This window comes from Atractosteus spatula, chromosome 3, assembly GCF_055471065.1.
Source record: "Atractosteus spatula isolate fAtrSpa1 chromosome 3, fAtrSpa1.hap1, whole genome shotgun sequence".
Taxonomy (NCBI): domain Eukaryota; kingdom Metazoa; phylum Chordata; class Actinopteri; order Semionotiformes; family Lepisosteidae; genus Atractosteus; species Atractosteus spatula.
This window is the reverse complement of record NC_142708.1, coordinates 68,234,121-68,251,095: the sequence shown is the minus strand read 5'-3', so window position 1 is coordinate 68,251,095 and position 16,975 is coordinate 68,234,121. Positions and strand designations below refer to the sequence as shown.

At 48.6% G+C, this 16,975-nt stretch overlaps 1 gene segment (V, D, J or C); it reads right to left on the bottom strand.

Annotated features, from left to right (window-relative positions):
• Window positions 1–9,223: 9,223 nt before the first annotated feature.
• Window positions 9,224–16,463, bottom strand: LOC148838389 (tyrosine-protein phosphatase non-receptor type substrate 1-like). The segment is given in 5 exon segments: window positions 9,224–9,402; window positions 10,563–10,655; window positions 11,660–11,983; window positions 12,375–12,755; window positions 16,415–16,463. Coding segments are annotated over 5 exon segments (1,026 nt in total).
• Window positions 16,464–16,975: the final 512 nt, after the last annotated feature.

The window sequence follows — 16,975 nt, the reverse complement described above, 5'->3', positions numbered from 1 at the left end:
TGCCTGTGGAGCGCGTCTGTGCGTTACACTGCAGTACTGCACTTTACAGAGACAGGCAGCAGTATTTCAGCTCTGACTTTCTACAGCACGCAGCGCAGTACACTGCAACAGAGCAGCTTACAGTATGTCACAGTACAGTAAAGTCACTACAGTGCTCTACCACATACCGATGCGTATTTCAACACGTATTTTGCTCGCTAAACCGCCCGCAAACGCTCCAGTGACGCACTCTGCTATACCGTAGCGCCTTATCTGTCCGCTCGTTCCTCCCGTGCGATAGTGTTTTAATTAGCCCGGCCTGAGCACCGCTCTCTCTTGCCCGCGTGCTTCAGACCTTCCACCGTGACCTCCGACCCCGCCTGGTTGCGCGAGGGGGCCCTTCCGCGTGCGTGCGTGCGTGCGGGGCGCGCGGCTCGTGTGCGTTCCGAGGCGAGTCCGGGGCAAACCGGCTGCGTTCGCCTGCAGCTGGTCTCTGTGCGACCGGGGCCCGCCGGAGCGAGGAGCGCGCGTCCCTGTTTCGCAACTGCCTGGTGAATATTTTCAAAAGGTAATGAGAACACTGTCCAACAAAGACAGCAGTTCTGTTAAACTGGCTCCTATAGAATTGGAACTGGTAGGGAATTCGACAAGGGTGCCCCATAAGCCCATCCCTGTTCTCGTTGGTTACACAAGTTATGGCTACCCATGAGGAAAGGGATGTGTTTCAGGGTATTCAAATGCAGGATAAACAGATGAAGTGTTCCCAATTGGCTGATGATACAACAATGTTTTTAAGAAACCATACAGAGGCTGAGAAGGCAATTCAGTGCTTACAGGCTTTTTCCTCCGTATCTGGTCTCCCTTGAAGTATCAAAAACCGTGAAGTGATGGCTCTGGGAGAAAGTGATGTCTTATCCACGTGCAGTATTCCTGTAAAAGATGTAGTTAAACATTTTGGTATCAAGACTTCCAAAAATCCAAAAAAAGTGATCTAAACTCTTCTCCTATTATGCAAGCATTTGGAAGAAGAAAAAACTTGACTCATGGTTGTTAAGAGACCTTTCTTTAAATGGTCGAATACTTTTGTCTAACTCTGAGTTTATGCTTCACTGGTTTTGGATGTACCACCTGCAATTAGAAAAGTTGATTCTAAACTTTTTAAGTTTATCTGGAGGAATAAACCCCATTATCTTAAAAAAATATATTATTTGTCATCCACGGGATATCTAATGCAATTTTGAAGATAAAGTGGAAACAAAATAATTCCTAACTTAACATTTCAAGAAGTAGGGGGTATAGAGTTATTACTTAACTGAAACTTCGATGGTGGAAATATCCCCTTGAAACTGGCCCATTTCCATAAACAAGTACTTCTTACTTGGTCACGTACACATAAACATATTTTTCCCCTCATAGATATGCCATCTGGAACAATAGATGAATAAATGTTAGAAATAAAACCTTGTTTTTTTTTAAATAAATTTGGTCAAAAGTGGTATAATGTTGGTTAAACAATGAATTAATGTTGATGGTGAAATATATAATTACACAGACTTTGTTAACAGATATAATATTTCTATTAATTCTGATCAATGTTTTAGTGTAATTAAGGCGATCTCTAGGGAAGTACGGAGTCTCTTAAGGAATTGTCCATTAGAAACCTTGGAAGAATTTACAGCTTGTATTAGACTACAAGGACAGGATATTTTGAGTTAGGGATGTAATAAGTTTTTAAGATCCCTATTGCAAGTTGACAGTATCCTGTCAGTTAAAGTCATCATCATTTGGGAAACATTGTCACATCTTTTGGGAATGGGATTGATTGGAAAAAAAAATTGGATGAGGTCGAGCAAATATTGTATATCTAATAAGGTTAAGGAGGTATCATATAATATAGTTAATCGTATTTACCCAGTAAAGACTCTTGTTGTGCAGAGATTTAAGATTAATGTACATGATAACTGCCTTTTGAGAAAGTAACCCTGAAACCTTATAACATTTATTTTGGTTATGTCCTGTTGTAAAAACCCTCTGGACTGATTTGCAAACTTATATTAAGAAAGAGGCTAATATTGATATTATTTTTTTGAAGAAATAGACATTATGTTAAGCTTCAGTCACATTGGGAATAATACGAAAATATCTTTTGTAATTGACCTAATTATTATTCTTGCACGTTATTATTTACATTAAGTGAAATGGTCTGGGAAGAGTCCCATGTTTTAACAGTTTAAAATAGCTGTAAAGGCGTCTTCACAGCCTATATCGAAATGTAAAAACACGAAAGCGGCGTATAAACTTTTTTCGTAGTTGTGTATTTGTATTGTGATATGTAGCCCTGACGATGTTTTTGCTATGTTATATGTACTGTTTGTTTGTATTGGTTTTGTTGTTGTTGTTCAAATAACGAGTAAAACAAAAAATGTTTCGCAACCGCCATTCCACCGCAGGGAAGCCCCGCCTTCACTGATATTTCTTCCCGATGGAGGAGTTCTGTAGATCCGAAAACAAACCGGTTTCCACCCGCCTCCGAAGGAGGGGGCCGTGCGCTCCAGCCGGCAGCAGGAGCTCTCCGATGAGTCCTCCGATAGTTGGTCTCGGAGCGGCGCGCGGGCAGGGAGAACAGTGAGCGCGAGGCCTCGCGGGGCAGAGAGAGGGAGACAGGCCGGCTCGTGCCGGCTGCAGAGCTGTGTGTTAGTCAACGGGCCCGTCCGGGTGCAGTCTCGCCGAATATGAATGACCCTGATATGAAACAAGTCAGACTCATCTTTGTTATACATCTTCAGTATAAGAGCAAATTGCGTTTAAAAAACAAAGGTCTGGCAGAATATGTGGTAGATGATGGTTTATATGCACACACTATAACTACAAAACGGGAAATGCTGAGCTAGAAGAGACAGCTCGTACGTAACACACTAGTAAGGGCCTGTGTAGAATGTCGTGCGCAGTTTTGGTCCCCACGTTACAGAACAGATACTGCCACTCTGGAGTCAGGCCAGAGACGAGTGAGTAGACACATCCCAGGGCTTGAGGGAGTGTCCCGCACTCACAGGCTGGAGGAACTGAGTCTCTTCAGTCTGAAGGGAGTGTCCCGCACTGAGTGGCTGGAGGAACTGAGTCTCTTCAGTCTGAAGGGAGTGTCCCGCACTGAGTGGCTGGAGGAACTGAGTCTCTTCAGTCTGAAGGGAGTGTCCCACACTGACTGGCTGAAGGAACTGAGTCTCTTTAGATTGCCTGTGGTGTGGGGCATGGGTGGGTATACAGAATGCAATATACTGTATGCGTGTGTGTTCTGACCTGACGTCTGGTGTGTGTTTCACTGTTAGGCTTCTGTGCTGACAGGAAGGCGGAGCCGTCTACTCTCGCTTCTAGTCCTGTGCCTTTTGGATTCCTGCTATGTGGTTCTGTTCTGAGGTCCAGTCTGACCCAGGTCTGCAGTGGGATCCAGTCTGTCCTGGTTCTGAAGTTTGATACAGTCTGACCGAGTTCTGCACCGAGGATCAGCCTGTCCCAGTTCTGGCTCTGAGGTCCGGTCTGACCCAGGTCTGCAGTGGGATCCAGCCTGTCCCAGTTCTGGCTCTGAGGTCCGGTCTGACCCAGGTCTGCAGTGGGATCCAGCCTGTCCCAGTTCTGGCTCTGAGGTCCGGTCTGACCCGGCTGTGCCGCAGTGCGAGGGGGAGAGCCTGACTCTCTGGGCTCGCCTGCACTGCCCCCGGGACCTGTCGCCGTCTCCCTCTCCCCCCAGCTTCCTATTCACACTTCTCCATTCCTTCTCTCTCCCTCCTCCTCCCCCTTCTCTTTCCTGCTTCTTCTGGCCCTGACCTGCCCGTCGTGGGAGGCCGGCGCTCCGGCGGGGCTGTTGTGCACATGTCCCGCTGTGTGTGTGTGTGTGTCCCGGGACGTGAGGAGCGCGAGGGAACAGCTTGTCCCTTCCAGCCTGCCAGGCTCTGTGAAAGACACATGGGGGGCCGGGGGGCTCAGGAAGGGGCTCCAGTTCAGCACAGGACTGTGTGTGTGTGTGTGTTTGTGCAGCTGCAGCTGAAGGAACTGCTCTGGCTGGAGCCGGTCTGTGTCGGGTTTCCACCTGCTGCTCGGCGCAGACGCTTCCCTCCCGGTGCCACAAGGGGGCGTCCCTGAGACGAGGAAGGTCGAGGAATGTTGGGGCTGGTGATTTATCAGAGGGAGCACACGCTGAGAGAGGGGAGGGTCAGAGAGAGACCCTCTGTCAAAAAAACCCAAATCACCCGGGGCAGAGACTCTGGGGGGATCATTGTGTGGTACAGAGCGGATCTCAGTCACTCCATACAATTAGTAAAGAGAGAAGAGTCACGAGTTTGGCTTAAAATCAAAAGAAATACCATCTGTACAGAAAATGAGGTCTTCCTGTGTGCTGTCTACATCCCGCCCTCAGAATCCCCCTACTACAGTGAGGGAATTCTCCCCAGTCTCCACACGGAGATCGGTCACTTCCAGGGCCAGGGAAACGTGCTGCTCTGTGGTGACCTCAATGCACGAACAGGCACACTGGCAGACTACACCAGCACACAGGGAAACACTCACATATTTGGACAATCCCCTCTGTACCACACACCGGTCACCTCACACAGGTGCAGCCATGACACCACGGTCAACAGCACCGGGCGCGAGCTGCTCCAGCTCTGTCAAGGGCTGGGCCTGTACATCGTCAACGGCAGGACTAGAGGGGACTCTCTAGGCAGGTTCACCTACAGCTCAGCTCTGGGCAGCAGTGTGGTGGACTACGCCATCACCGACCTGGACCCCTCCTGTATCAGTGCCTTCACTGTCAGGCCACAAACTCCCCTCTCCGACCACAGCCAGATCACACTCTACATGAAGAGGGCACACCAGCACAGTGACACACTGACACAGCCCAGCCAGCTGTATGACCTCAACCAGGCATACAGATGGGACACAGACAGCCTAGACAGATACCAAACTGCACTGGGCCATGACGAAATTCAGACACTGATGGACACATTCCTAAACACTCCGTATCAAACCAACAAATTAGGCATAAACTTGGCCACACAAAAACTAAATCACCTATTCCACAAACTAGCATCAAAATCTAAGCTAAAAACAACTAAATCAAAAAACTACCAAAAAACAAAAGCAAAAGAAAAGTGGTTTGATATGGAGTGCAAAAACATCAGAAATGCACTACAAAAAGTCTCAAATGAAAAACACAGACAACCACACAACACAGATCTGCGCCTCAGGTACTGTGACATGGTAAAACTTTACAAACACACGCTGAAAAAGAAAAGAAACACATACATAAACAAACAACTTGCAGAAATTGAGGACTCACTAAATCAGAACTGTTTCTGGGAGAAGTGGAACAACTTAAACAAATCAAAACCAGAAGAATTGGCCATCCAAAATGGAACAATCTGGCAAACATACTTTGAAAATCTCTATGAAAAGCTCCCAAATACAAATCAATCAGACCAAAACACCATTTATGAAAAACTCAAAATTTTGGAATTGGCTATCAAAGACAACCAAAACCCCTTAGACTCCCCAATCACTGAGCAGGAGCTACTGGACAAACTCCAGGCCCTCAGACCACGCAAAGCCTGTGGCCATGATGGAGTCATAAATGAGATGCTGAGACACAGCAGCCCAAAGTTGCAACAAGCCCTGCTCAAACTCCTCAATCTCATCATGACAGCTGGATGTTTCCCCGAGGCCTGGAACCAAGGACTGATCACGCCCATCTATAAGAGTGGAGATAAACTCGATCCCAACAACTACCGGGGCATCTGTGTGAACAGTAACCTGGGGAAGGTATTCTGCAGTATCCTAAATACACGAATACTGGCCTTCCTTACCGAACACAATGTCCTGAGTAAAAGTCAGATTGGCTTCTTGCCAGATCACCGCACATCTGATCACATTTACACCCTACACACACTGATAGACAAACACGTCCACCAAAAACACAAAGGAAAGATTTTTGCCTGCTTTGTCGATTTCAAAAAAGCATTTGACTCGATTTGGCATGAGAGATTGTTTTATAAACTACTCCAAAGTGGCATAGGGGGCAAAGTGTACGACATAATTAAATCAATGTATTCAGAGAGCAAATGTGCAGTGAAAATTGGAAACAAAAGGACTAAATTCTTCACCCAAGGCCGCGGGGTGAGACAGGGCTGCAGCCTGAGCCCAACACTGTTCAATATCTATATCAATGAATTAGCAGGAATGTTGGAGCAGTCTGCAGCTCCTGGTCTCACACTACACGACACAGAAATCAAGTTCCTGCTCTACGCAGATGACCTGGTCCTGCTGTCGCCCACAGAACAGGGGCTGCAGCAGAACCTGGCACTGCTGGAGCAGTACTGTCAGACCTGGGCACTGACAGTCAATCTGGACAAGACCAGAGTTATGGTTTTCCAGAAGAAAGCCAGACCTCAGGGAAACAGGTACAAATTCACACTGAACAACAACACATTGGAGCACACATCCAGCTACACATATCTCGGTCTCACCATCAGCTCTTCCGGGAGTTTTGACCTGGCAGTGAAGGCACTGAGGGAGAAGGCACTCAGGGCTTTCAACGCAATAAGAAGGAGGCTCTTCAACATCAACCCACCAACAAGAATCTGGCTCCAAATATTTGAAAGTGTAATCCAACCCATTGCCCTATATGGCAGTGAAGTGTGGAGTCCCCTCACAGACCAGGATTACACCCAATGGGACAAACACCCCACAGAAACTCTGCACATGGAGATCTGTAGAAACATCCTCTGTGTGCAGAGAAAAACTCCTAAAGACGGGTGCAGGGCCGAATTAGGCCAGTACCCACTATTGATAAACATACAGAAAAGAATATTCAAGTATTGGCTACACCTAAAAAACAGTGACCAAAATTCCTACCACCACAAAGCCCTGCTGAGCCCAAAACAGAGCCCCCTGAGCCAGCTGGTCCTGAGGCTCACCGACCTGAGCCACACCGACACTAACCAGCCTCAGGACAGCACTGCTAGAGCACCACAACCCAGACTCAACCACATCACAGCACAGATCAAACAGCAATATCTCACACACTGGGACACACACACACAAACACAACATAAACTGGAATGCTACAGAACCTTAAACAGACAATACACACTAGCTGAATATTTGACCAAAATAAAAAATAACAAGCAGAAACAGACCCTGACAAAGTACAGGCTCAGTGACCACAACCTGGCCATAGAAACTGGGCGACACAGGCAGACCTGGCTGCCCAGAGAGGACAGGCTGTGCTCCCACTGCCAGCGGGGAGAAATAGAGACAGAGGTGCACTTCCTACTGCACTGTGACAGATACTCTGGGATTAGAGAAACATTCTTCCCGAAATTCAGAAATCTAATCCCAGAGTTCCCACACCTGCCAAAACCACAACAGGTCCCAATCCTACTGGGAGAGGGAGGAGGGAACTCAGTTGATCTGGCAGCCCAGTATGTGATCTCCTGTCACAGCCTGAGGAACAGTGAGTCTGTCTCCCAATAATGCTCCAGCCGCCTACAGTATATGTCAATATTTTATAATATTTGTTGTCTTTGTTGTAAATGTCTGTAACATGTCTGTAGATTTTATTTTACTTCTATTTTTTGTTTTGTTCCATGTTAATTTTATTATTTTTATTTGCTTTGGCAACACTGATTGTACCCATCGGTCATGCTAATAAAGCAGCTTGAATTGAATTGAATGGAGAGGAGGGTCAGAGAGAGGGCTAAGAGAAGAGGGGGGGGGGGAGAGGGAGAGGAGAGTCACATCACAGCACAGATCAAACAGCAATATCTCACACACTGGGACACACACAAACACAACACAAACTAGAATTCATGCTACAGAACCCCTAAACGGACAGCACACACTAGCCGAATATTTGACCAACATAAGTAACAGCAAACAGAAGACTAGAAGACTAGAGAAAGAACAGTCGATGAGCAAAAGGACCACGGGCGTGTCAGACTGTTTTATTCTTTAACACTTTAAATCAGCTCAATACATACGGCAATATTAGCTCAGCAGAATCTTCATATTCTCTAAATGCTTTTTATATATACTCGGTATAGCAGAGGTGGCCCAGCTCTGGTCAACACGTCTTCTGTTTTTCATACTAGCTTTCGATCTTCATTGCCTAATTAAATGTACCCAGCTGAATGAATTTGATGGGACAGGACGGTGGCGCAGTGCTTAGCGCTGCTCCAGCTGAGGGCGGGGGCCCTGGATTGGATTCCAAACCTGGGGTGCTGTCTGTGTGGAGTTTGCATGTTCTTCCCTCTGTTTTCCTGTGGGCTTCCTCTGGGTGCTCCAGTTTCCACTCGCAGCTCACAGCCATACTGGTAGGCTAATTGGATTCTGGGAAAACTGGCTCTGGTATGCGTGTGAGTGTTGTCTGTGTGCCCTGTGATGAATTGGCATATCGGTGTCCTGTCCGGGGTGTACCCCGCCTTGCGCCTGTTGCTTGCTGGGATAGGTGCCGGTTCCCCCCTGACCCTGAATTGGATGAAACAGTTAGAAAACGGGTGGCTTAGGTGAATTTGAGAGGTGTCAACAGAACTCTGTGTGTCAGATGAGTTAATTCACTACCTTTCTGCACTGATTGGGGTGAGTGAGTGAGTGATCGAGCACTCCAGCGGGAGCAGCAGCTGGCTCTGGTCATCAATAACAGCTTGACGCACTGATACTGTCTCCCAGGCCTGGTTTTCTCTCCTCCCTGGACTTTACGACTTTATTGCAGCCGCTTAGTTGTTTAATGGTGCCGTATTAATGGCTGAGCCCCAGCTTCTCTCCCTGTCTGTGTGTCTCATGGAGAGCAAGCTGGGGTAGGCAAAAAGACAAATTCCTAATACAAGAAATCGTATACAGCCACTAAAGTGATCTTATTAGCACGGTGTCCCCGACTTCACCCACTCGACATAGTCAGGGATCAATCCTAGAGGAGTGTGCCTCTCCAGGACCAGGAGCGAATATCACTGGCTAATAATCACCGCTGGTTAAAGTGCTCTGAACGCAGGGCAATAATTACAGCCCATAGCGTCCCGTGATAATGGGGATTTCGGCAGTCTTGGTGCTGGTCGGTGTTGATGGTCGTCATGGGGTTTGGGATCAGTGCTCCGGAGCGCGGAATGCTCCGATTGGCCGCCTCCTCTTCCCTGCCTTGGCGTTGCGTTTGCGTGGCGTCGTGCAGGTTGGGCCCAGCGGAGGGCGGCGGCGCGGGCTCTCAGCTGCGCTCCCGGAGGTTCCCAGGGGCCCCCCCTCGGCCTCGGGCGCTGCTCTTCTCCGGCGGCCTGGCTCTGCTCCTAGCCAGGAGGACGGAACAGAGAGCCATCCCGTAGGCGGCGCTGAGGGCGCAGGCCGCGGCGTAGCAGGCGAACGCGATCCGCATGGCGGCCGCCGCTGCTGGAAAAGCACAGAAGACAGGCTTTCCGTTTCCGCGGATCTTGTGTTGTTCCGATGCTGGATCTTTGCCTGACCGTAGATCAGAGTTTTGAGACTGGAGGAAGGTTCCTCCTCAATCCCCTTCCATTGTGTGGGCACCTTCCTGTGTGCCCCCATACTTGGCCATACACAGCTCTTGTATATGCCATACCTGGGTGTGAGGAGCCATACACAGCTCTTGTATATGCCATACCTGTGTGTGAGGAGCCATACCTGGGTGTGAGGACCCGTACTTGTGTGTGAGGACGTGTACCTGGGTGTGAGGAGCCATACCTGGGTGTGAGGAGCCATACCTGGGTGTGAGGACCCGTACTTGTGTGTGAGGACGTGTACCTGGGTGTGAGGACGTGTACCTGGGTGTGAGGAGCCATACCTGGGTGTGAGGAGCTGTACTTGTGTGTGAGGAGCCATACCTGGGTGTGAGGACGTGTACCTGTGTGTGAGGAGCCATACCTGGGTGTGAGGACGTGTACCTGTGTGTGAGGAGCCATACCTGGGTGTGAGGACGTGTACCTGTGTGTGAGGAGCCATACCTGTGTGTGAGGACGTGTACCTGGGTGTGAGGACCCATACGTGTGTGTGAGGACACGTACCTGGGTGTGAGGACACGTACCTGGGTGTGAGGACGTGTACCTGGGTGTGAGGACACGTACCTGGGTGTGAGGAGCCATACCTGGGTGTGAGGACCCGTACCTGGGTGTGAGGACGTGTACCTGGGTGTGAGGAGCCATACCTGGGTGTGAGGAGCCATACCTGGGTGTGAGGACCCGTACTTGGGTGTGAGGACGTGTACCTGGGTGTGAGGAGCCATACCTGGGTGTGAGGAGCTGTACTTGTGTGTGAGGAGCCATACCTGGGTGTGAGGACCCGTACTTGTGTGTGAGGAGCCATACCTGGGTGTGAGGACGTGTACCTGTGTGTGAGGAGCCATACCTGTGTGTGAGGACGTGTACCTGTGTGTGAGGAGCCATACCTGGGTGTGAGGACGTGTACCTGTGTGTGAGGAGCCATACCTGTGTGTGAGGACGTGTACCTGGGTGTGAGGACCCATACTTGTGTGTGAGGACGCGTACCTGGGTGTGAGGACGCGTACCTGGGTGTGCCTGTACTTATGCCCATACCTGTGTAGACAGAGCGGTCAGCACTGCCCGAGTCTCTGGTCCAGTTTCCCTCTGTCCCCAGGTCACCCTGCTGGTCAGCTGTCCTGCTGCACCCTGTGTTGAAATAGCCAGAGCACCAGGCGGTGAGAACATCCACACACACACACACACACGTCACCTCAGCCCACTGAAATGAGTGCTGCTGATATATTTTGATGAAGAAAGCCTCTCGCGCTCTGCATCTTGGATCATGGTGAGTGGAGGGAGTGCAGAGGCTGAGAGACCCGCCCCCTCCCAGGATCCACTTGCCGGCCGACACGCTGCATGAGCTGCAGTCCGGCACAGCAGGTTCTCCGCTTGTCTTGTCACTGCGGGTCTGCGGCCACCAGGGGTCGCTGTTTCTCCCCGAGAGCCGGGAGAACCCTTGCTGTCCAACCCAACCCCAACACATCCACCTCAACCTTTACTAGTTACCCCACTGGGGGGCGCACCTCTACTGTTTGTTGTCCCTGTCTGTCCCTCTGCATGCTGTGCGTCTGTGTGTCTGTACATTTATGTGTTTCTCTGTGGGTATATTTGTGTATATCTCTGTGTGTGCATTTCTGTCTGTACATTTCTGTGTGTCTGTATTTCTGTGTGCTTGTATCAGTTTGTCTTTGTGTAAATTTCTGTGTATCTCTGTGTCTGTACATGTCTGTGTATCTGTGTGTGTGTGTCTCTCTTTCTTTGTGTATATTTCAATGTGTGCCTATATTTCTGTGTATTTTTGTGTCTGGATATTTGTGTGCATCTCTGTCTTTGTGTATATTTGTGTGTGTGCATCTCTGTCTTTGTGTATATTTGTGTGTGTATCTGTTTATGTGTGAGTGTCTGTATTTCTGTGTATCTGTGTACGTGAGTGTGTCTGTGAGTCTGTGTTCTTTGTGCAAGTGTCTATATTTCTGTGTATCTATTTCTCTGTTTGTGGGTGTGTTGATGTGCACAGTTCTCATCTCTTGGAACCTCTTGCGATAAAGTGAGGTCCAGAAAGGGACTGGGGTTGAGGGGGTCCCCCAGTGTGGGTGTTGTTCACTCTGCGCTTCCAGGAGTCTGACACAAGGTCCGATCTGCGGCCTCACCTGGCGGAACCGCGCGCTCGGTCGCCACGCTCTTCTCGGGGGGGTCGGCGGGGTCGGCGCTCAGGTGCTCCGCGCGGCAGGAGACGCGCACCCCGCGCCGCCAGGACTCCGCGCGCACCGTCAGCACCGCCCAGGCCGAGAGCGCGCCGCCCGCGCCCGCCCGCGCGTCCACGGGCTCCCCGTCCAGCAGCCAGCGCAGCCGCAGCTCCGGCGGGCTGAAGCCCCGCGCCCGGCAGAGCACCGTGGCCCGGCCCTGCTCCCTCAGCTCCCGGGCGGACGGCCGGTACACGGACAGCGAGGGGCGCCTCAGGGCCGGCGGGGAGTCTGAAATACAGCGGTTGAAAAGAATGAGATCGGGGCTGCCGGAGTCAGCGGCCTTGGGAACTTAAAAGCCCCAGAACTCATAGCGACGTCTCTAACAAAATATCATAACGGACCACATTTCCAACAGTACAGGTGTATTCCCTGATAAGAGGAAGAGAGCGTTTCGCCTGTGGAGCCTTCCGCAAGTGTGTGTTCAGGTCTCTTCACACACCTGAAGGAGGCTCCACAGCCGAAACGTTGTGTCTCTTTCCTTTTTCTGGCGGCAGGGAATAGACCTTTACCTGTTCCTTTGCAGCCTGCGCACGGTGACGCAGCTCCCCGCTTTTGTCGTCTTATAACTCCAACCCAACCCTTCAACAGCCTTACGGCCGTGTGCGTCCGGCGAGCTCACCTCCGTAGATGACCTGGGTGCCCGGGCCGAAGATGTACCTGTGGTTGAACCACACGGCGCAGTAGTAGACGCCCTGGTCGGCCGCGGCGAAGTTGCCGATGATGAGCGAGAAGCTGTTCCCGCCCTCGTCCTCCTCGATCAGGAACCGCTGGCTGAAGCCCGTGCCGTAGCTCTGCCGCGTGGGGCTCTGCCGGCTCAGCACGAACTGGAGCGCGCCCCCGCCCGCGCGCCGGTACCAGGAGCGAATCAGCGCGCCCACCTTCTTCCCGGTGCCCTCGAGCCGGCACGCCACCTTGGGGTTCCTGCCGCTCGTGCCGATGACCGACGGGTGCGGTTGCCATAGTTGCAGGTCGGGCTGGTCGTCCGCGCTGCACGATTGTACTAAACAGAAGCAGCTCGGCGTGTCAGGAAAGTAGCGACAGTCAAAAGGTATTGACATTAAGACAATCACAACTTAAGTGTTTCTGCAATGGCTCCATGTTCAGGTCAGGGAACACTCGCAAAGTGAGTCGAGAGTATAACAACACGCCGCGCTTTTTCTTTTTAACAGGAGGAAGATCAAATGCATTAAAGACGTCAAAGTTGTGTTATTCGGTTTTTGACCCCAGGTGGAAAGAGTTTTAAACGTCATTTTATCTGCAGTGCCGCAAACTACTGTTCAGAAAACCCCCTGGTAAAACCCGAAGGATGGATTTATTCTAATTCCGCTCTCCTGGTGTACCTGCTTTCCGTCAGTCTGACCGATCATCTCCCATCATACTATGATCTCTCCTAACGTCTTCCTATACCCACAAGGACTGTACTCCAACACCACTACACACACATGTAAGCCGAAATCGTACTGTCCCTTCGATAGCTCAGTAAAACTCTATCAGTCGTAATATTTATTAATCACCATACTATTTTTGCACTGTACCTCGAATTACCTTGCACTGTTTTTGTCCTATTTTTTTTCCGTTTGCGGATTTTGCACAGTTTTTGATTACACGTTATGTTACTACACGTTACTGTTATTGTTATTGTGTTACTGTCTATTGTCTTATCTTCTGTCCTATTTATATACTGCACCTGAGTGACTCGCGAGAAACACTTTTCATTATACTATGCACCTGTGTCAGTATAATGACAATAAAGTCGAACTGAATTAAATGGCCGTTTTACCCGATCCGATCTTTCAGCCCGCTCCAGCCCCTCTCCCGCGGGTTCAATATTCTCTCTCTGTCCAAGGCGGCGGCAGGTACCGATACACCCGTCCTGCTCGTTTCACGTCGGAAAGCAGTGAATGTCGTGATGACTACCTGCGTGAATTCTTCAACCGGGTGATGAGACATTACAAGTGACCTTTCACACGCGTTGCAAACTCGGCTGTACATTTTTTTTTTTTTAAAAATCACAATCTTGGGATCGCAACTGGTAAACGGCGCACGCCGTCCTCCCACAAGGACGTTAATGGGGCGCGGAACAGAAGGGCGGAATGAGAGATCTCGAAACAGATCGCCAGATCAAATCACTGCAATAACATATTTGTGCTTCTGTTGGATTTGAGGCGATCAGATCCAATGTAACTAGCGAACGGTAGACATTGCCCGCAAGACATGGAGACTGCCAGAGCTGTTTTACTGGAAGGCAACAGGACATACAGTAAGGTAACGTTCTCCAGTCCTATAATTCGTTCGTTTGTTGGAAGTAGTAAAACAATGTTGGGGTGGGGGCAGGTAATCGAATCCAAGTTTATTTCTGCAGCAGCAACTGCTTGCAATGAAATGTCTTTTCTGCGAGCTCACAAGAATCAGGTGACGAAAATAAGGTTCCATAATAATAAATGTAATAGAAACGGAATAAAACTCAATGTGAGTGGAGCTGCTATGTGTCCATGGTGTATGCAATACGCACAAGTAGTGCGGTTATGCTGAATACAGTGAAAACTGTGTGTCCGTGTAGCCACGACAGGTGATTTGCTGAAGGAGCTGCAGGTGGGCTGTTCAGCGGTCGTATTGCCTGGAGGTAGAAGCTGTTCCGTAGTCTGTTGGACCTGGACCGAATGCTTCGGTACCGTTTACCGGACGGTAGGAGGGAAGACAGTCTGTGACTGGGATGAAGAGTACAGTGTATGGGCAAACTGTGACCCCGAGGGGCCCCTTTCCAAGATTTTTCCTAGGTCCCCCCCAAAAACGGCTGGCCCTGCAGATGGGGCCTCTTAAATAATACAAACGGATATGATCACTCTTAGGTTTAACCCCCTCCTCGCCTGTTCCTCTTACTCTAGACGTATAGAGGCCTGGGCCCTGTCTGTGTGTGTTTTCTCCTCTGCCGCGCTGGTCTCTGGGAGCCGAGAGCCGCCGAAGAGAAGCACGAGCGGACTGAGTCGGTCGGTCTCGACTGAAGGCGAGACCGGAGGAGCGCATTTTAAACAAGAAGAGAACCGGGATTACTGGCATTATCGATACCAATGATCGGTATTATCGTAGAGCTGATCAATACAACAACAAAATATGACTTGGTATTATTATATTCGTGATATAAATTAAGAAATGTGTGCTTCATAAACAACAACGACAATAAACTGAGCGTCGATTTGATAGCAAATCGCTTAATGGCGCAGTTTACTAACATATGGAAAATCCTTCAGTTTGCTGTGAAAGCGACGCTCATTTTCCTTATAAGCGAAAATGAATTTAATTCGCCTGTCGGTCAGTTGAGCTGCACTAATAAACCTTCGGCGGTCAAGTCTAGCTTTTCGAGTGCGCAGATATCTCTCTGTTCAGTGAAACCTCGACAAAGGTACTGATGATGTTTTAATTAGCGAGTTTATACAATCAAGTGTTTTATTTAATACAAAAAAAAAGTTTAAAAAAATTACAACACGACAGTTAAGACAAATTAGAAATTCCTAACGAAATGTGGATAAACTCTCCGGTGTATAGCTGAGATATTTGTTTCCTAAAATTAATGTATTGGTTAATGTGTTAATTAATAAACGCGAGGCAAGGAAAGCCACTTTTTTTACCTAATGCTACAGTAAAAAAAAGTGCTGGCGAAACAGGCCTGTGTAAAAAAAAAAGTTTATCACTAATTCTGCCAATTTGAAAAACCTTGTTACTATTAGTCTGGAATCTAAATTCTTCTTTGATCAGGGTTTAAAACGGAGAGAGAGCATTAGAGTAAGAAACCTGTCAAATTATCCCTTGACTTCTGTATTACACCTTTATAATTAATCCTATTTAGAGCTCATATTTATTTTTTGTATCCGACTTTGTTTCCTTTTGCAATATGGCGGGTTCTTCATCCGCGATCGATAAAGACTCTGCTCTCGGCAGGGCTGATGGCAACCGACTCTTAACTTTTCACTGATCGCGCCGCTCGGTTGTTAGAGATCGGTCGAATGAATAATGTGCGCGTGTACAGTATAGAACACGATTGTATTCTTACTAGAAGGCTTTTTCCCCCTCTGAAACGTTATGCGATTTTATTCCCTTAGCATTTACTGTGCCACGTATTATTATTAATGACTATGATATAATATAAAATCTTATTACAATAAAATAATAATAATAGCAATAAAAAGATTTAAAAATCAAATTAGACTCAAGCTGTACTAATTTGGTACATTTGGTGGTCCTTCTTGTTTTGATTATTAATACTTATAAATAGAATTCATCTTTATATACTTAATATTTACCTATTAAGCGTTGTTGGCTAAACAATTTTATAACGTTGGATATGATAAAAATATACAATTTTATTAGTATATCAGGGGAAGAAATATAACTAAACAATTCATTTAACGTCAAGAAAGTTTACTCGCTTTCTCCACCTGTAACGTTTGCGGGCTGTAAAGTCTTATTAATACATGGATAATTTTCTAATCCACATCAAAATTCGGCAACATGCGAACTCGCGACAATAGAAACTTTTCCGATATGCACTTACTTACTTCTTAGTGTACTCTTATTTATTAGCACAGGAAATATTTCCATTATTATTATTATTATTATTATTATTATTATTATTATTATTATTAGCTTTTGCATTCTGCCTACCAGAGCAGGCCAGAGCCAGGAGCACGAGCAGGTGACGGGGCGCAGTCATGATCGCCGCCGCGCGCCGGGGCTGCAGGGAGACGAGTGGCGACAGCGCGCGCGGGCGGCGGCTCTGTTACCCAGGCGCCCCCCGCCGACGCGCTAACGGCCGCAGTGCAGCTGGGGCAGGGGGCTTCACCAAGAGCAATGCGCGCCCGCCCTGCGGTTGTGGCAGCGCTGCCTGCTGCAGGTAAGATAAACGACAAGCAATGGGCTTATTCCATGCTGAAAAAAAGAAGAAAACACAGTGTTTCAGCCGTGGGGCATCTTCAGGTGTGAAGATACATTGTGTTCTCTTTCTTTTTTTTGTTCAGCATGGAATAAGCCCATTGCTTGTTCCTCTGCAGCCTACGCATGCTGACGCAGCTCCCCACCTGAACTAAGATAAACGACAGCCTCACGAGACGGAGCGACAGGCCGCGCCATGTTCCAGCCCGGCCATGTGATGTGGCCGCCTGCGGGCCAATGGACCGGAATCTAATCATATCAGAAACTACACCTCTGTATTATTGATAATTATGC